This window comes from Tachyglossus aculeatus, chromosome 22, assembly GCF_015852505.1.
Source record: "Tachyglossus aculeatus isolate mTacAcu1 chromosome 22, mTacAcu1.pri, whole genome shotgun sequence".
NCBI lineage: Eukaryota > Metazoa > Chordata > Mammalia > Monotremata > Tachyglossidae > Tachyglossus > Tachyglossus aculeatus.
In genome coordinates this window covers 12,062,986-12,079,619 of record NC_052087.1, presented here as the reverse complement: position 1 = coordinate 12,079,619, position 16,634 = coordinate 12,062,986, and the positions used below count along the sequence as shown (strand labels likewise).

At 41.8% G+C, this 16,634-nt stretch overlaps 1 protein-coding gene across 1 annotated transcript in view; it reads right to left on the bottom strand.

Annotated features, from left to right (window-relative positions):
* Positions 1-16,634, bottom strand: part of LGR4 (leucine rich repeat containing G protein-coupled receptor 4) — a 104,124-nt gene that overhangs the window by 22,992 nt on the left and 64,498 nt on the right. Inside the window, exons 4-5 of the mRNA XM_038765211.1 lie at positions 7,654-7,725; positions 5,011-5,082 (exon numbers count right to left, since the gene is read on the bottom strand). Of these exons, the coding sequence (XP_038621139.1) occupies positions 5,011-5,082; positions 7,654-7,725 (144 nt within the window). The remainder of the gene's footprint in view (positions 1-5,010; positions 5,083-7,653; positions 7,726-16,634) is intronic.

The following is a 16,634-nucleotide window of genomic DNA, read 5'->3' as shown; positions in this document are numbered from 1 at the left end:
GGGTGCTACAGAAAGGGAAAGTTCACCCCCACCATGCACCATGGCTGGAACAGCTAAGCGCTGCACAAGAAAAGGAGGAGAGCATGAGAGAGACGATGATAGCGAGCAACTCTGGCATACACTCTCTCCTCTTCCCAAATGGCAACCACCATTCTCTTTCTCTCCTTTCCCCACATTTTCTTATCCCTCTCCCCCTCTCTATTCCCCACTAGAAAATAGCAATATGAACAGAGAACTAACTTTAAATTCTTCTTATTATGATGATTTCATAACTATATCTCCACAAAGAAGTGGCATTAATAAGTATTTAAGCTGTTTGATGGGCTCTTTCAGAGGACTGATTTTGTTTGGCTGTTTTGGACAAAAAGTTACCGACACCTGATAGTTTCAAAGGTACTGGTGCAAGCCTTATTATACAATAGTAATACTATTGAATGAACAAAGAGAATAGTCTCACGATAAATCTGGAAAGAGAAATTTATCCTGCTAGATCTCAAGTATCTGGGGGTTTAGTATGGATAGTTTAAGGATTCTCTCAGAAATTTCCACTTGATGTGGGTGGTAAAAGAATGGAAATTTGCTCATTCTCGATTCAGGCATTTTTTCTAGTTATGTATAAAGATGGAAAAAGATATGACAGGAAAGAGGATGACTTTACACTACAGTGGTTATTTTAGATTCCTTTCAGATTTTCTATCTTTCGCCCCCATTAGCAAAGGTACCCAAGAGTAGTTTATCGTCTCTTGGTGCTAAGCACAGAGGCTTATATCCATGAAAGCAAAGACGGTGATAATCACAGATGGTTAATTTAGGATACCACGTCTACAAAGAGACCACTTAAAATCATTTTCCAAAGAGTGTTTTAAATTACTAAAATCAACTGGTGAAAAGAGGCTTAAATGTTGGGTTAGCGTCCCTCTAGACTACAATCTCCTCGTGGGCAGGGAACGTGTCTACCAACTCGGTTAAAATGACTCTCTCGAGTGCTTAGGACAGTACACAGTAAGCACTTGATAAATATGAAAGATTGATTCATTTTACCCTGGACAATGGTACTGACAAAAACCTGAAAAATTTGGCCAAAAAGTCCATCAAAGAGAATCGGTCCATTGAATTTATGACACTGCATAATTGAGTTTTGACCTAGTATACTCTTAAAGCTAACTACTGTACTGGAAAGGAATTTCAAAATTCCCAGGACTACAGTTATCAAAAATTGTTTTCAATACACACCCACACAATCCTCCTCCCCCCTTACACACATGGTACCTAGCTGCAAAATATGACAATAAAAAATGGTCTTCTCTTGTAAACACTCTAAGGCACTACAGTTCTTATGTCTCAACAGATACACAGGTGTCAGTAATGCCATGAGCTAACATGCGTGCACGCCCTTATTTGCACATAGTTTTAGTTTACATGGAGATCAACATTTCATCAGAGAAATGAAATGTTTTCAAAAGACGGCAGCTTCCTCAGAAATCAGTTAAAAGACTCGTGCCTCTTTTTTCCTCATCCAGTTACACACCTCCGAGAAGATCAAAAGGATTATTTTCCAGGGGAACAAGCACACTGGATTCACTCCTTCAAACATTCATTTTCTTTTGAGATGAAGGGGTGAAATGGGAGTGCAGTAGCCGGTGTATCAAAGGAGACATGCAGTGACCATAATCTTTAAATTGAATCATCTGTGCCTTGAATGGAATTTCTTTAACCTTTTGTCTGTTTCCAAGTTCTGACCAAAACTGCCAATCACGACCATTGAGTTATGCAATGGAAAATAGGATGCTTGGCAATAATAATAATAATGATTGTTACTATTACTATTATTGTATTTTTAATGCTATTTGTTAAGCGCTTACTATCTGCCAGGCACTGTTCTAAGCACTCGGGTAGATACAAGTTAATCAGTTTGGACACAGTCCCTGACCCACATGGGGGTCACAGTCTTAGTAAGAGGGAGAACAGATAGTGGATCCCCATTTTTCAGATGAGGGAACTGAGACACAGAGAAGTTAAGTGGCTTGCCCAAGGTCACACAGCAGGTGAACAGGCAAATGGCAGGGCTGGGATAAGAAACCATATCCTCTGACTTCTACCAAAACACACACACGCACTCGCACACAGATATGCACTTTCCACTAAATGATGCTGCTTCTCTTTAAACGATGCTTATTTGAATGATGTCAAAGAATCACTGCCTACAAGGGGAGGCTCTCAATAAAATGACCTTTGATTTTCCCAAAGAAGAAGTGAAAATTGTCCAAATAAATCCCTAAACTATCTCCTCTGCTCCCGTATTTCCCATTCCCAACCTGGGAACAGCTTGGTCCTTGCTATAAAACCCCATCCCCACTGAAAAAATGTTTCACAGATCTGCCCCTTCCCATATTCATTCATTCATTCAATCGTATTTATTGAGCACTTACTGTGTGTGGAGCACTGTACTAAGCGCTTGGGAAGTACAAGTCGGCAATATATAGAGATGGTCCCTACCCCATCAGGATGGGTAGGGAAAGAAAGAAGAGATGTAGGGTTGGCCCCCACGATTCCTTTAAGCATTTCAGGAAAGGTGAAGACTTCTTCTCAGCTCCAACCGTGAATTTGAGCTGCCAACCTCAATTGAAGTGGAGGTGACAGAAGCTGCAGGCAGAGAGACATCTGTGTCTCCTTCACCACAGCACTGCAAGCCTTCCATGGGTTGGAAATTTCAGGTCCAGTCACTGACATTCAAGCACCAAAGCAATCAGGAAGAGGGTTTGGACAACCAACAAATTGGTCCAGACTCACTTCGAGGTGGTGGGAAAAATGGAAGGGACTAGGGAGATCAATCCATCAGTGGTATTCATTGGGGGCTTACTGTGTGCAGAGCACTGTACTAAGCACTTGGGAGAGTGCAATAAAACTGAGTTGGTAGACACATTCCCTGCCCACAGTGAGCTTTTTAGTCTAGTGGGGGGGAGGGATATTCCGATGTGCTAGGGCCACATCGGACAACTGCTTACACGTGGCTCCCTCCTACCCACCAAAACCTGAAACCTGTTCAACTACTGAGGAAAAAGCACCCATGGAAAACCAGAAGACTGCCTAAATCCCGTGCATTCCAGTCCTGCAGGCCAGGGACATATTGAACTCATGGACTGTCAGAGTTCTAACAGCCTCCCTTCTCTTTGGCCCACATCTGGCCTCCTACACTTTTTTAAAACGGTATTTAAGTGCTTTCAGGAAGCAGTGGATAAAATTCAGGCCTGGGAGTCATAAGGTCATGGGTTCTAATCCCAGCGCTGTCACTTGTCTGCTACGTGGCCCTGGGCAAGTCACTTCACTTCTCTGTGCCTCGGTTACTTCATCCGTAAAATGGGGATTGAGACTGTAAGCCCCACGTGGGACAGTGACTGTGTCCAACCCGATTTGCTTGTATCCACCCCAGCACTTAGTACACTCCCTCGCACGTGGTAAGCGCTTAACAAATACCACAGTTATTATGTGCCAGGCACAGTTCTAAGCGCTGGGGTAGATACAAAGTAATCAGGTTGGGCACAGTCCAAATCCCCATTTTCCAGATGAGGGAACTCACGCACAGAGAAGTGAAGTGACTCACCCAAGGTCACACAGCAGACAAGCAGCAGAGCCGGAATTAGAACCCAGGTCCTTCTGACGTCCAGGCCTGTGCTCTATCATTCATTCAATCGTATTTATTGAGCGCTTACTGTGTGCAGAGCACTGTACTAAGCGCTTGGGAAATACAAGTTGGCCACTAGGCCATGCTGCCAGTGGGCTACCTCTTTTTCTGTATCTTTTGGATCAGTGTTCCTCACCAGTCCTGATGGATTACCTTTCCCAATAAGTTCATTCAAGTCCTAAAATTTGCAGGGAGAGCCTGAAAAAAAGCTAAGGGAAGATCGTCAGATTACAATCTCTGCACATCCTGGGCAGGAGGAGAGGGTCTCCTCTTCTACCCTCCAAGTCACCCCAGGCAAAACATTTTCAGCTTGTTTTGGTTTCTACTCAGCATGGCCCTCTGAAGCCTTGATCAAATGCCAATTTGCATGTAAGCACTGTGCAAAGCCAAGTTAAATATGACCGCTGCCCTCTTGAAATTTATAATCCAAGGTAGACAACCCAGAACTGGACAGATTAAAATACATATGAATAACATTAACATTTTGTTCAAACAAAGGGGTAAGTGACTGTCGAGGGAAGGTTAGTGGAATGAAGGTGAAATGGAGACGACCTTAACTACTACCCATATTGATGGGTGGAATAAGGGAAATTTCTTCTTTTCCCACTAAACTGGAAGGGAAGAGGTGCGATTTCAGCATCTGTTAGGTTGGAGGGAGTGTACTGTTTGGTCCCCCTCATTTCAAAATAGTATTTTAAAATACAAAACTTTTTTTGTAAGTTTTTCACAATTTCAGTGGCTTAGCCGGAGGCTGACTGAATTGCTGATGCTGATAAAGGTAATCAACATCAAGAGTACAGGCCAACTTGGGCCAAATACAGTGTGAAATGAACTTTGGTCTTTTAAGTACTACTTAAAAACCACAAGGAAATCACTCATACAGCTTAGGTTAGAGATCAGATTTTAAAATAGGAGTCAAGCACTGATAAGATTGTTTTACATAACAACAGAATTTCAATTGTACCTAAGTTCACAACTACACCCACTTTACTAACAAGATCACTAACACCTTGATCCTCCAGAAACAGAAACAGTGCCTCCAGAAATAGGCACTTTGGAAATAATGTTCTATTGTGTATAGGAAGATATTCCAAGCCTCTATTTAAAAATGGCATACTCAACTTCAAAAATTTTGAAAATATCAAAATGGTCAAAGACAAAAATGCAGTATGGACATAGCCCAGCATACCCAGTTTTCTTTGTTCAATTTGGGGGGGGGAATCTTGGTTCTGAAAAAAGTCCTATTTAATTAAGTTACTCAGATTTAGTTCTGTCATTCCTACTACCCATTTCTATTATTATAACATAAAAATTAAAGAACTACTTACAAAGACTGCAAAGCACCCAGATCTCTGATGGCTTCACTGGGAACGGTTTTCAGTTGATTGTTCTGGAGAGTTCTGTAGAGAAATCTTTTGTTAGTAAACCAGACCTTCACCATAATACCAATTAGAAATTTCCAGAGCTTTTTCTTTTGCAAGAACAAGATTTCAACAAAGCAAATACCTGAGAAATAAACAAAACCATGTAAGGTTTTTGAAGGCAGGGGTCAGGTTATGTAACTATTGCCCTCTCCCAAGCCCCTGGTATGGTGCTCTCTGCACAACAGGCACTGCATAAATACCACGACTGATTGATAAGGATTGGATATTGAAAACAAAAGCTAAAATCGGCATTAGTGGAACTAGTCAGAATTGTCATCATAGTAGTAGCAGCAGCATTTCTTGAGTATCTACTTGGTGCACTATACAAAACACTGAGGAAGTACAGAATACAAAAATGATATGCTCCTTGCCCAGAGGAACTTATTACGCCCAATGGGAAGACAAACATAAAAATACTAAAAGACTCTATTGATCAAAGTAAATGACACCCATATTACATTCAATCGTATTTATTGAGCGCTTACTGTGTGCAGAGCACTGCACTAAGCGCTTGAGAAGTACAAGTTGGCAACATATAGAGACGGTCCCTACCCAACCCATATGTTAGAAATGAGGCAGCTGTAAATAAATTCTTATATGTTAGAGATAGCTGATGGCATGTTATGCTCAGGGTGCTGGAAAATCAGTTGGAGGAAGCTAGGAAGACAAGATGGGATTTTAAAAGGACTTTATATGTGGGGAGAGCTGTGGCCTCTCTGATATGGGGATGGAGGGAATTCCGGACCAGGGGATCAGACTAAATGGGGGAGAAGGGCAGGAGAGTAGAGAGCGAGGTACATCTAGAAGGTCGCGTGAATGGAGTTGGGGAATAGCAGGTTAACTGTGGGCCTTGTTAAGCGCTTACTATTTGCCGGACACTACACTAAACACTAGGGTGGATAAAACCAAATCAGGTTGAACACAGTCCCTGTCCCATGTGGGGCTCACAGTCTCAATACCCATTTTATAAATGAGGTAACAGGCACACAGAAGTGAAGTGAGTGGCCCAAGTTTCCACAGCAGACAAGTGGCAAAACTGGGATTAAAACCCACGTCCTTCGGACTTCCAGGCCCAAGCTCTATCCACTGTGAACACATTGATAAAGTGGGGCCAAAAGATAGTGATCTTTGATGCCAGTGGTGAAACATTTTTGTTGGATGCTGAGAGAACCAGGAGGGTCAGGGGAGGATCTCGAACGGAGAAGTGAGGGCCGAGTCAAGCCTTAGGACCACGATCTGTAACACGGCATATAGTATAGATTGGAGGGGGCGATTATTGGATGAAAAGCAAAAGCAGTTAGAAGCAGTGTGGCCTAGTGGATAGAACACAGGCCTGGGAGTTAGAAGGACCTGGGTTCTAGTTCAGGCTCCGCCACTTGTCTGCTATGTGACCTTGGGCATGTCATTTCACATCCATGCCTCAATTACCTCACCTGTAAAACAGGGATTAAGACTGTGAGCCCCATGTGGAACAGAGACTGTGTTCAACCCAATTTGCTTGTATCCACCCTAGCGCTTAGTATAATGTCTGGCAAATGGTAAGGGCTTAACAAGTACCACAATTAACCTGCTATATTAGCTTGTATCTACCGCAGCGCTTAGAACAGTGTTATGTTGCCAACTCGTACTTCCCAAGCGCTTAGTACAGTGCTCTGCACACAGTAAGCACTCAGTAAATACGATTGAATGAACAGTGTCTGGCACATAGTACAGCACTTTACAAATACCATTAAAACAAGCAAACAAAAGCAAACGCCATCCCATTACTAAAACCATCACCACCACCACCTCCACGTGTTTGCTAATCATAAGACACTCTGCTAGGCATAATAATTAGGTTGGCAGTAGAAGTTATTGTTAACTGTGATCAGTAAAAAGAAACACACTAACAGGTACTTTGCGTAATTAACCAATAGGCCTGAACCTGTCATAACTCTATAACTAAATCAGTCTCGTACAGAATGAAATCTCTCTAGACAGTTGGGTTGCTGTTTAGTCGCGTGATTCGATCAATTCGATTCGATTTTGATTAAAATCCTTTCTTAGGCAATTTCAGTGGTTCATATCAACTTTAGGAGTTTGTTGATTTGTATTCTTAAATCCTCACTGACTTGGAAGAAACAGAAAACAACCAGATGAAAAGAACAGACTTTCAAACAGTTGTGTATTCCAGGGCCACTCTCCTTTGGAATTATTGGCCTGAAACCAATATCCTAAAAAGCAAACAAAAGTAGTAGCCGCAGGGTAGTGCCTAGAATATTTTCTCCACTAAATATGGTTTTGATTTTATACATTAGCCATACAATACATTGTAACATTTCATTATACTCCCAATGGGGCCAGGCTTTCACTGGCCACAATTATGTAGAATAGACTGGGAAAGACTCGCAAGACACAATATTGTTTGAACTCCCTCCCAACCCCCTAAATCGTCCCCCCTCCCTCTCCACCTAATGGAGCCATGTGTAGTTTTTCAGTAACAGCTCACTAATTGTGGAAAGAAACCCGACGTAATTAGCACTGAAATTCAGAACTTTGATAACTTACAAAACTTTGAGTTCCTTCAGCCCAGACAAGGCCCTTGGATGGATAAAAGAAAGATCATTGCCAGCCAGTCGTCTGGAAAAAAACAAAAGAATAATTTAAACATAATTTTTAAATATTTTACCTAAGGGGGAAAAGATACATCATTCCATTTGCTCAGGAATCTTAAAACATTGAAAGCCTTCAAGTTACTTATTTTGATTTCTGTACTCCTAAACCACAGCAACTCATTATTACTGCTTTCGATGTATCAACAATATTAAGTCTTTTCCTTTCCCCTGTCCCCTTCCCCACATCTCCCACGGCATGTATTTTTACTTTGCACTTTAAATAGAACACTACTGGGGAATTAAGAAACACCCTTCTGAAAATGCACAACTGAATAGAATAGTAATTAATAATAATAATAATAATAATTATGGTATTTGTTAAGCACTTACTAAGTGTCAAGCACTGTTCTAAGCACTGAGCACTGTTCTAAGCAATAGAAAGCAAGGCAATGTTGCAAGTAGTAGTTGTGAGTGTTCACACAAAGTTGGTCAAAGGTGAATAACATAGCGTGAGTTTTCTTTAATGGGATACTTTACAGGAGTGTAACCCCCCAGGTTATAAAACCGAGAGTGCGTTTTTCGGTTAGACAACATTACATTTCCATAGTGCAAAGTTGAATTTAGGAGAACAGTTAAGCAGCTACTTGGAAGCAGAACTGTTGAAAGTACATTGGGCTTTGTTTAGGAGATTTTTCCAGAACCTCTACATCCAGTACTTCCACTCCTGAAAATCCTGGCATTTTGGGACACACCCTAGACCTTGAACAACTTCAAAGTCTCCCGGCTTATAGGTTTGGGGCTTGGAGCATTAATCTCTATCTCGCAATGTACATATTCTAAGCCCCAGGATGACCTAGAGGTTTAAGTCTTCTCCCCTCCCTGCAATCTCCTTACTTTCACAGTCATTAAGTCATGAAAATATAGAGAGGTTTCTTCCAATCCCAAAGCTTAAAAATCAAGTTTTGGGGCCCCCAGCCAAGTTGCTATTCGTCTTGTTCGTCCTCAGTGTTTGATTTACAGCATCTACACGTATTCATTCATTCAATCGTATTTATTTAGCACTTACTGTGTGCAAAGCACTGTACTAAGCGCTTGGGAAGTACAAGTTGGCAACATATAGAGATGGTCCCTACCCAACAGCGGGCTCTTGGATATATACTCTATATTCTATTTAACACTTAGTTTAGTATTCTGAACACTAAGTACTCATTGCAATTAACTGATTAATTGATATACTAAGGAGTTGCTGCTCAGATTTCCCGCCCACTGAAAACTATCCTATCCAATGCCAGGTACAGTCCTTCCCCACATCTTGCCTTGGATTTACCTCATCCTTCCAAGGCCTAGTGAACACTATAACATTTAAGGGTGGCAAGTCTCAAATTTAGTTTTGAATGTCCTATTTAAATGTTTTCTTAAAAAAAAAACAACAAAGAAAAACTATCCTCCAGGTGCAGGTGGAAGTCCCACTGGGCTCCTGATACTTTCTTTTAAGCCGACACCAAGAGATCTTACTACAGCTCTGATGTGCCAGAGACCACATAGTTAAGAAGCCAAAATTAGCAAAAGAGAAAGCCATGTTTCATTGAATCAGAGGTAGAAGGAGCTCATCTGGTCCAGATCCCATCTCCTCACAGCTGAGTGATCATACAGGACAGAGGGATGCTTATTCTTTTTAAAAACATCTGCTGGGGTGAAGGGCCCACTGCCTCTCTTGGGACCCTGTTTTGGTGTTTCCTTACTTATAGGGGGGAACTCATGCCTATGTCCAACCAAATCCCTTTGGTTGGGGTTTTGGCCCATCTCCTTTCATCTGTCTTGAGGGGAAATGAGGAATGACTCAAGTAAAGCAAGTGGTAACCACCACCTTCCCTTCTCCGAACACGCTCTGTGTGTGCCAGACTATGGAGGTTTTTTTAATGGTTTTATTAGACACTTACTACGTGCCAGGCACCATACTAAGCACTAGGGAAGAAACAAACACAGTCCAGGTCTCACCTGGGGCTGACAGTCTTAATCCCCTTTTTACAGATGAGTTAACTGGAGGCACAGAGAAGTCAAGTGACTTGCCCAAAGTCACACAGCAGACAAGTGGCGGAGCTGGGATTAGATTCCCAGGTCCTTCTGACTCCCGGGCTCACGTTCTATCCAATAGGCCACACTGCTTCTCTATAAATTGTTGCTAAGTGACTGCAACCGCCACGATGCTTCCCTGGGAACCAGCATTGGCTCTCCTCCCCAGTACCAGGGAGCTTCCATCCCATCCTGCCTTAGACCATGTCTAATTTCCACTTCTGCTGACTCTCTCGGTACTTGGTACAGTTTTCTGCACATAATAAGAGCACTTCATTAATATTATCACTATTAACGACTGGGGTCAGAGTCCTTCCTATAAAAATCATCCATACACTTCAAGACTTATGATCCTGAGGCAGCTTCTCTTCTTTAGACCAAACAACCCCCAATTTCTTTAACTTCATAGGTTCTATTTTCCAATCCCTTAAATCACTGAGATTTTCTTTATACCCTCTCCAGTTCCATGCAGTTTTAAAAAATCAATGCACCAAAACTAGACAGTTTAAAATTGATCTGATCAATGCAGAGTATGGTAGAAGGATTGCGGCTCAGATTTGAAGCATCTTTCCACAAAAAACCCCAACAACATTGGATTGGATTTAATTGAGGGAAATAAATTGGCATTATGCTGTAGATGCACATTCTGCTTCTAGTCAATTAGGACCTGAGGGTCTTTTTCTGCCCTGTCTAGCCAGCCTGGCTCCACCTTGAGCATGTAATTTTTTTTTTGTCACAACTTTGTGCTTGTTCCCCACTGAATTTCATCCAGTTTTTTAAGGTCCCTTTTCCATTTCACTGGGACACTTTAAATTTTATTTTCTCTTTCAAAGAGCTGGCAACCACACTCCAGTCAGTATCATCTACAACATTTATGAGACTGTCCTCAACTCCTCCACCCCAGTCACCATTAGACTTGCTGTCTAGCCCTGATCCCCAGACTTGATATGCCCTATCTTCCCGTTCTTCCAGCCCCGGTGATGGGCAGGGAATGTGTCTGTTTATAGTTATACTGTACTATTCCTAGCGCGTAGTACAGTGCTCTGCACAATAACTGCTCAATAACTACAACGGACTGACTGAGCCATTAATGATAAATAACTCTTTGGCTGTGGCCCTGGAGGCAATGTTCCTTTCTTCAAAATCTGAACAGAAAGAGACCGTGAGCTTGTGTGAGGTGGGGACTGTGTTCAATTTGATTAAATACCATCACCATTATTATTAAAACTGTGCCGTAAGGTGAGCTTCTTTGGAATTGTTCTGATTTTTTTTCTTAGTACTATTTTAAACAGATCCACATCTTCGATGGGTTCTTGCTGTTCAGTTCAATCCTCAATGTGCTAGTAATCCCAATCCTGGACTTTAATAATAGTAATGGGTTGATGTTCTAAATTCCTGGAAATCCTCAGTTATCACACATTTTTAAATATTTCATCCAGACCAAAATAGCTGTTTTCTTCTTTCCCAAATTATAACAAAGTAATTATACTTTTACAAACCTCAGATAATCCATTTTCCATTTTATATTAGGACTGTCACAAAATGTAACAATGAAACTTCACAACATTCCTAAAGGAAGACCCAGCAGCACAGTGATCCAAGGAACTAATTGCTGGGAAAGGTAGAAAGCCAATGTGCTTCTTAGATTTTTTTCATTTCTCACCAGGGTACATAGATTCCCCTTGGCACTGAATACATGCCTCTGTAAATTCACCTACGGCTAGTGAGTTGCCATAATAAAATCCTTGTGGGAGAACAACGGAACTCTGTGGAAAGCTGAATTCAATAACCTCACTGATCAACCGTGCTCTGTACCTTTCATAACTTTGACTCAGTGTTAACTGAAGTGGGCTCTATGAATGGTTAAAGATCCCCAGTGGTTTATGAAAAATGTCCTGAAGTCCAGAAGATACCACCAAGGTATGAAAGAAATATTGGGCCGTGATGCGGTGGGGGCTAAAAATAGAGTCTAAGAGATGAGTAACCATTTGAAAATGAATATTTTTGAAGAACGGGGAAAGAAACTTGGATTATTCAATCTGATAAAGAAAACAAAGTCTTAGTCACACACTCTTCAGATGGGTAAAGTGCTCTCACCCTAAAGATGGCGAGCAGATTTTCTTCACTGCTCTGAGGTCCTGGGAATTTGCAACCGAAATGATTCCAGTAGGATACTTCTGGATAGGATAGGTCATGGCTACTTTAAGGATGGGAGTTACTAAATCAATCAATCAATCAATCAATCGTATTTATTGAGCGCTTACTATGTGCAGAGCACTGTACTAAGCGCTTGGGAAGTACAAATTGGCATCACATAGAGACAGTCCCTACCCAACAGTGGGCTCACAGTCTAAAAGGGGGAGACAGAGAACAGAACCAAACATACCAACAAAACAAAACAAGTAGGATAGAAATGTACAAGTAAAATAAATAAATAAATAAATAAATAAATAGAGTCATAAATATGTACAACCATATATACATATATACAGGTGCTGTGGGGAAGGGAAGGAGGCAAGACGGGGGGATGGAGAGGGGGACGAGGGGGAGAGGAAAGAAGGGGCTCAGTCTGGGAAGGCCTCCTGTACTAAAGACTGTAAACTCCTTATGGGTAGGGAGAGAAGCAGCGTGGCTTAGTGGAAAGAGCCTGGGCTTGGGAGTCAGAGGTCATGGGTTCTAATCCCGGCTCCGTCACTTGTCAGCTGTGGGACTTTGGGCAAATCACGTAACTTCTCTGTGCCTCAGTTAAACTCATCTATAAAATGGGGATTAAGACTGTGAGCCCCATGTAGAACAACCTGATTACCTTGTATCTACCCCAGTGCTTGGCACATAGTAAGCACTTAACAAATACTATCAATCTCTGTCATATTGTACTCTCCCAAACACTTAGTATAGTGCTATGCACATAGTAAGTGCCTAGTCAATACAACTGATTGAATTATGAAGCACTGGAATAGGTTGCCAAAGGAGTCCTTCTTTCATTCAATTCATTAGTATTTATTGAGTAACTACTGTGCTAAATGCCTGTTACAAAGGTAAAAGTTATGATTCTTGCCCTCAAGGAGCTAACAATCTAATGGGAGAAACAGCCAGGTATAAATTCTATAAATAAAAGTGGATTGATTGTCCATCGTGTCTGGATGAAAGAAACATGATTTTAGATTATTCATTCATTCAATCGTATTTATTGAGCACTTACTGTGTGCACAGCACTGTACTAAGCGCTTGGGAAGTACAAATCGGCAACGTATAGAGACGGTCCCTACCCAACAATGGGCTCATAGTCTAGATTATCAGAAAGCAAGGAAGTCTTGACCAAGACATGAAGGAAGCTGGGGAAAACAGATATGGAAGAAGGTTGAAACAGTTAGATATCACAGGGAGCCCAAATCAGGGAGGGAAAAAAAAATCATGATGAAAACTGAACTTTGGATGACAACCTGCACAAGAATCTTGAAGAAGAGTGGTGGCAAAGATGAAGTGATTGAGACTACGAGCTGCCCAGGTGGACTGCAAACTCCTTGTGGGCAGGAAGCGTGTCTACCATCTCCTTTATATTATCGTCTCCCATTACACCGCTTAATACAGTGCTCTGTGCACAGTTAAGTACTCAATAAACATGATTGATTGATGAGAGAGAGCATTTTGGTGCATTTTCTAATAGCCTCCGAGTTTGACCCTTCCATGACCACAGAGTGGCTGGGGAAAACCAGTCCTTGAAAGAAACTTTTAAATAAAACCCCAGCTTCCAAAGCCAAGGCTACTTTGCAGAGGGATGGGTGTTGGGAGTAAAGGAGAGAAGAACATTTTTACCTGGTTATCAGCTGGGAACAACGGCAAGATGAGAACATTGTTTTTTTTCCCCCCCTCAATGTGAGAAATTATGAGATATCCATAAGGTTTGGATTCAGTCAAAAGCCAAAGAATAAATCAGAACTCATACCTCAGATGATCTTGGAAGCTAAAACTATTTTGAGAATATACTTTAACACTGAAGTATGTTGGGGATAGTTTTAAAATATAGCATTTTATAGAATTCTTTCTCTTCCTGAAGGTATCTTTTTTAACACAGTTAACTTTTCCTCCCTTTTATTTTAGATCCTTAAAAATCCACAAAATTGATACAATGTACATTTTTCCTAAAGAAAAAGAAAAGACTGATGAAAAGAAATAAGAATGGCAACTTAGGAAACAGGCCAAGTGATAAGGCAAGTTATCAACCAGGTTGCCTGGGCAACTGGATCACCTTTGGCAAACTGAAATCCCTCCTCTGCCCAACCCACAGTCACTCCTTAAACTTTATCACTTCTAGTGCCAGGGGAAAGGAAACGATGGGGCCAAGGGAGTCACAGGTTGTGCAACCCATTTAGTAAGTTTTAATAGTGAACTCCTCCTCAAAAGCACTGTACAAATTCATCTCCTAATCCTGGAGGATTTCACACCTTTGCCTTGCCAAATAATACCTCAAATGGGCTTTAGATCAAAGGAAATAGGAGAAAAATAACCTTCGGAGAATGTAAAGCCACACTGGCTAAGGCACCATCAATTACCATTTTCTGTGGTACTTATTAAGCGCTTACTATGTGCCAGGCACAGTACAAAGCACCGGGGTAGAAACAAGATAATCAGTTTAGGCACAGTCCCTGAACCCCACGGGGTTCACAATCTAATTAAGAAGGAGTACAGGAATTGAAACCCAGTTTTAATAACAATAATTGTGGTATTTGTTAAGCACTTACTTTGTGTCGGGCACTGAACTAAGCACTGGGGTGAATACAAGCAAATCAGTTTGGGCACAGTCCCTGTCCCACATGGGGCTCACAGTCTCAATTCGCATTTTACAGATGAGGTAACTGAGCCACAGAGAAGTGAAGTGACTTGTCCAAGGCCACATAGCAGACAACTGGTGGAGCTAGGATTAGAACCCATGACCTTCTTACTCCCAGGGCCATGCTCTATCCACTACGCCGCAGGTAACTGAAGCACAGAGAAGCAGCATGGCATAGTGGATAGATCACGGGCCTGGGAGCAAGAAAGTCATGGGTTCTAATTCTGACTCCGCCACTTGTCTGTTGTGTTTCCTTGGGCAAGCCACTTGGCTTCTCTGAGTCTCAGTTACCTCATCTGTAAAATGGGGATTGAGAACGTGAGCCCTACGTGGTACTGGGACTGTGTCCAACCCAATTTGCTTGTATCCACCCCAGCGCTTAGTACAGTGCCTGGCACAGGGTAAATGCTTAACAAATACCACAATTATTACTATTAAGTGCTTGCCCAAGGTCACACAGCAGACAACTGGCTGAGCTAGAACTAGAACCACTCTGCTTCCCCATGTATGTATGCCGTTCAAAATGACATACATCTTTTTTGAGGATCAATTTTGTCATCCTCTGGGGAGGAAGCTCTTTTCTCAATAATAGTAGTCAGCTGCCACTTAATGTATATTTTCTTTTGCCTCCAACAGCCCCAGGCATAGACAGAAGTTGAGGCTCCAGGCCAAGAGATAGGATGGCTGCTTGTGAGGTATGGACAGGACTGCTGAATATGATTTAGTCTTTCAGCCACATCAATGACTTCTGCCATTCTTACTATCCATCATTATCCACACTCCTTGATCTTAAATGATGAAAGGATAAAAGTGATATGACTGTGGGATAATGATTTCCACATTGTGAAGGCTGTGGAGAGGGTAATATATAATTGCTGCCAACAAAACCCACAAGAACAAAAAAAAAAAATAAGGGGCCTCCCCTTGAGGCTTGGAAGTAGTAGTTGCAAAAACAAAATCAGTCAATCAATAGTATTTGAGTGTTTACTGTGTGTAGCGCACTGTACTAAGCACATGAGAGTAAAATACAACAGATTTGGTAGACAAACTCCCTGCCCACAGTGACCTTAGAGTTTAGTGGGGAAATGGCATTTATATTTTTAATGTCATCTGTTAAGTTCTTACTCTGTGCCAGGCCCTATATTAAGCCGTGGCGGAGATAAAAGTTTCAGGTTGAAAACAGTACCTGTCTTACATGAAGCTCACAGTCTTAATCCCCATTTTACAGATGAGATAACTGAGGCACGGAGAAGTGAAGTGACTTACCCAAAGTCACACAGCCGACAATTGGCGGAGCCGGGATTAGAAACCAGGTCCTCCGAACTCCCAAGCCCATGCTCTGTCCACTAGGATATAATGCTTCTCGACATACTTCTTCACATATCAAGTGATGAACCTGTGAAAACTTGTCTGCTGTGCAGCCTTGGGACCGGGACTGTGTCCAACCAGATGATCTTAATTCTACCCCAGTGCTTAGCACATAGTAAGTGCTTGCAAATACCATAATTATCCCAGACTGAGTCCCCTCCTTCCTCTTCCCCTCCCCATCGCCCCGACTTACCTCCTTCCCCTCCCCACAGCACCTGTATATATGTTTGTACATATTTATTACTCTATTTATTTTGCTTGTACATATTTATTCTGTTAATTTTATTTTGTTAATATGTCTTGTTTTGTTGGCTGTCTCCCCCTTCTAGACTGTGAGCCCGCTGTTGGGTAGGGACCGTCTCTATATGTTGCCAACTTGTACTTCCCAAGCGCTTAGTACAGTGCTCTGCACACAGTAAGCGCTCAATAAATACTATTGAATGAATGAATGAATGAGTAGGCTAAAATTACCAAAAGGTTCAAGGTAGATTTGGATAAATTAACCAATGAGAGGCCTGCAAAAGTTAGAGATAATCAATGACACTTACAGAGTGCTTAGCATGTGCAGAGAACGGTAATGAGCGCTTGGAGAGTACAATACAACAGAGTTGGCAGGCAAGTTCCCAGACCACAACAAGCTTACGGTCTAGATGGAAGCGCTT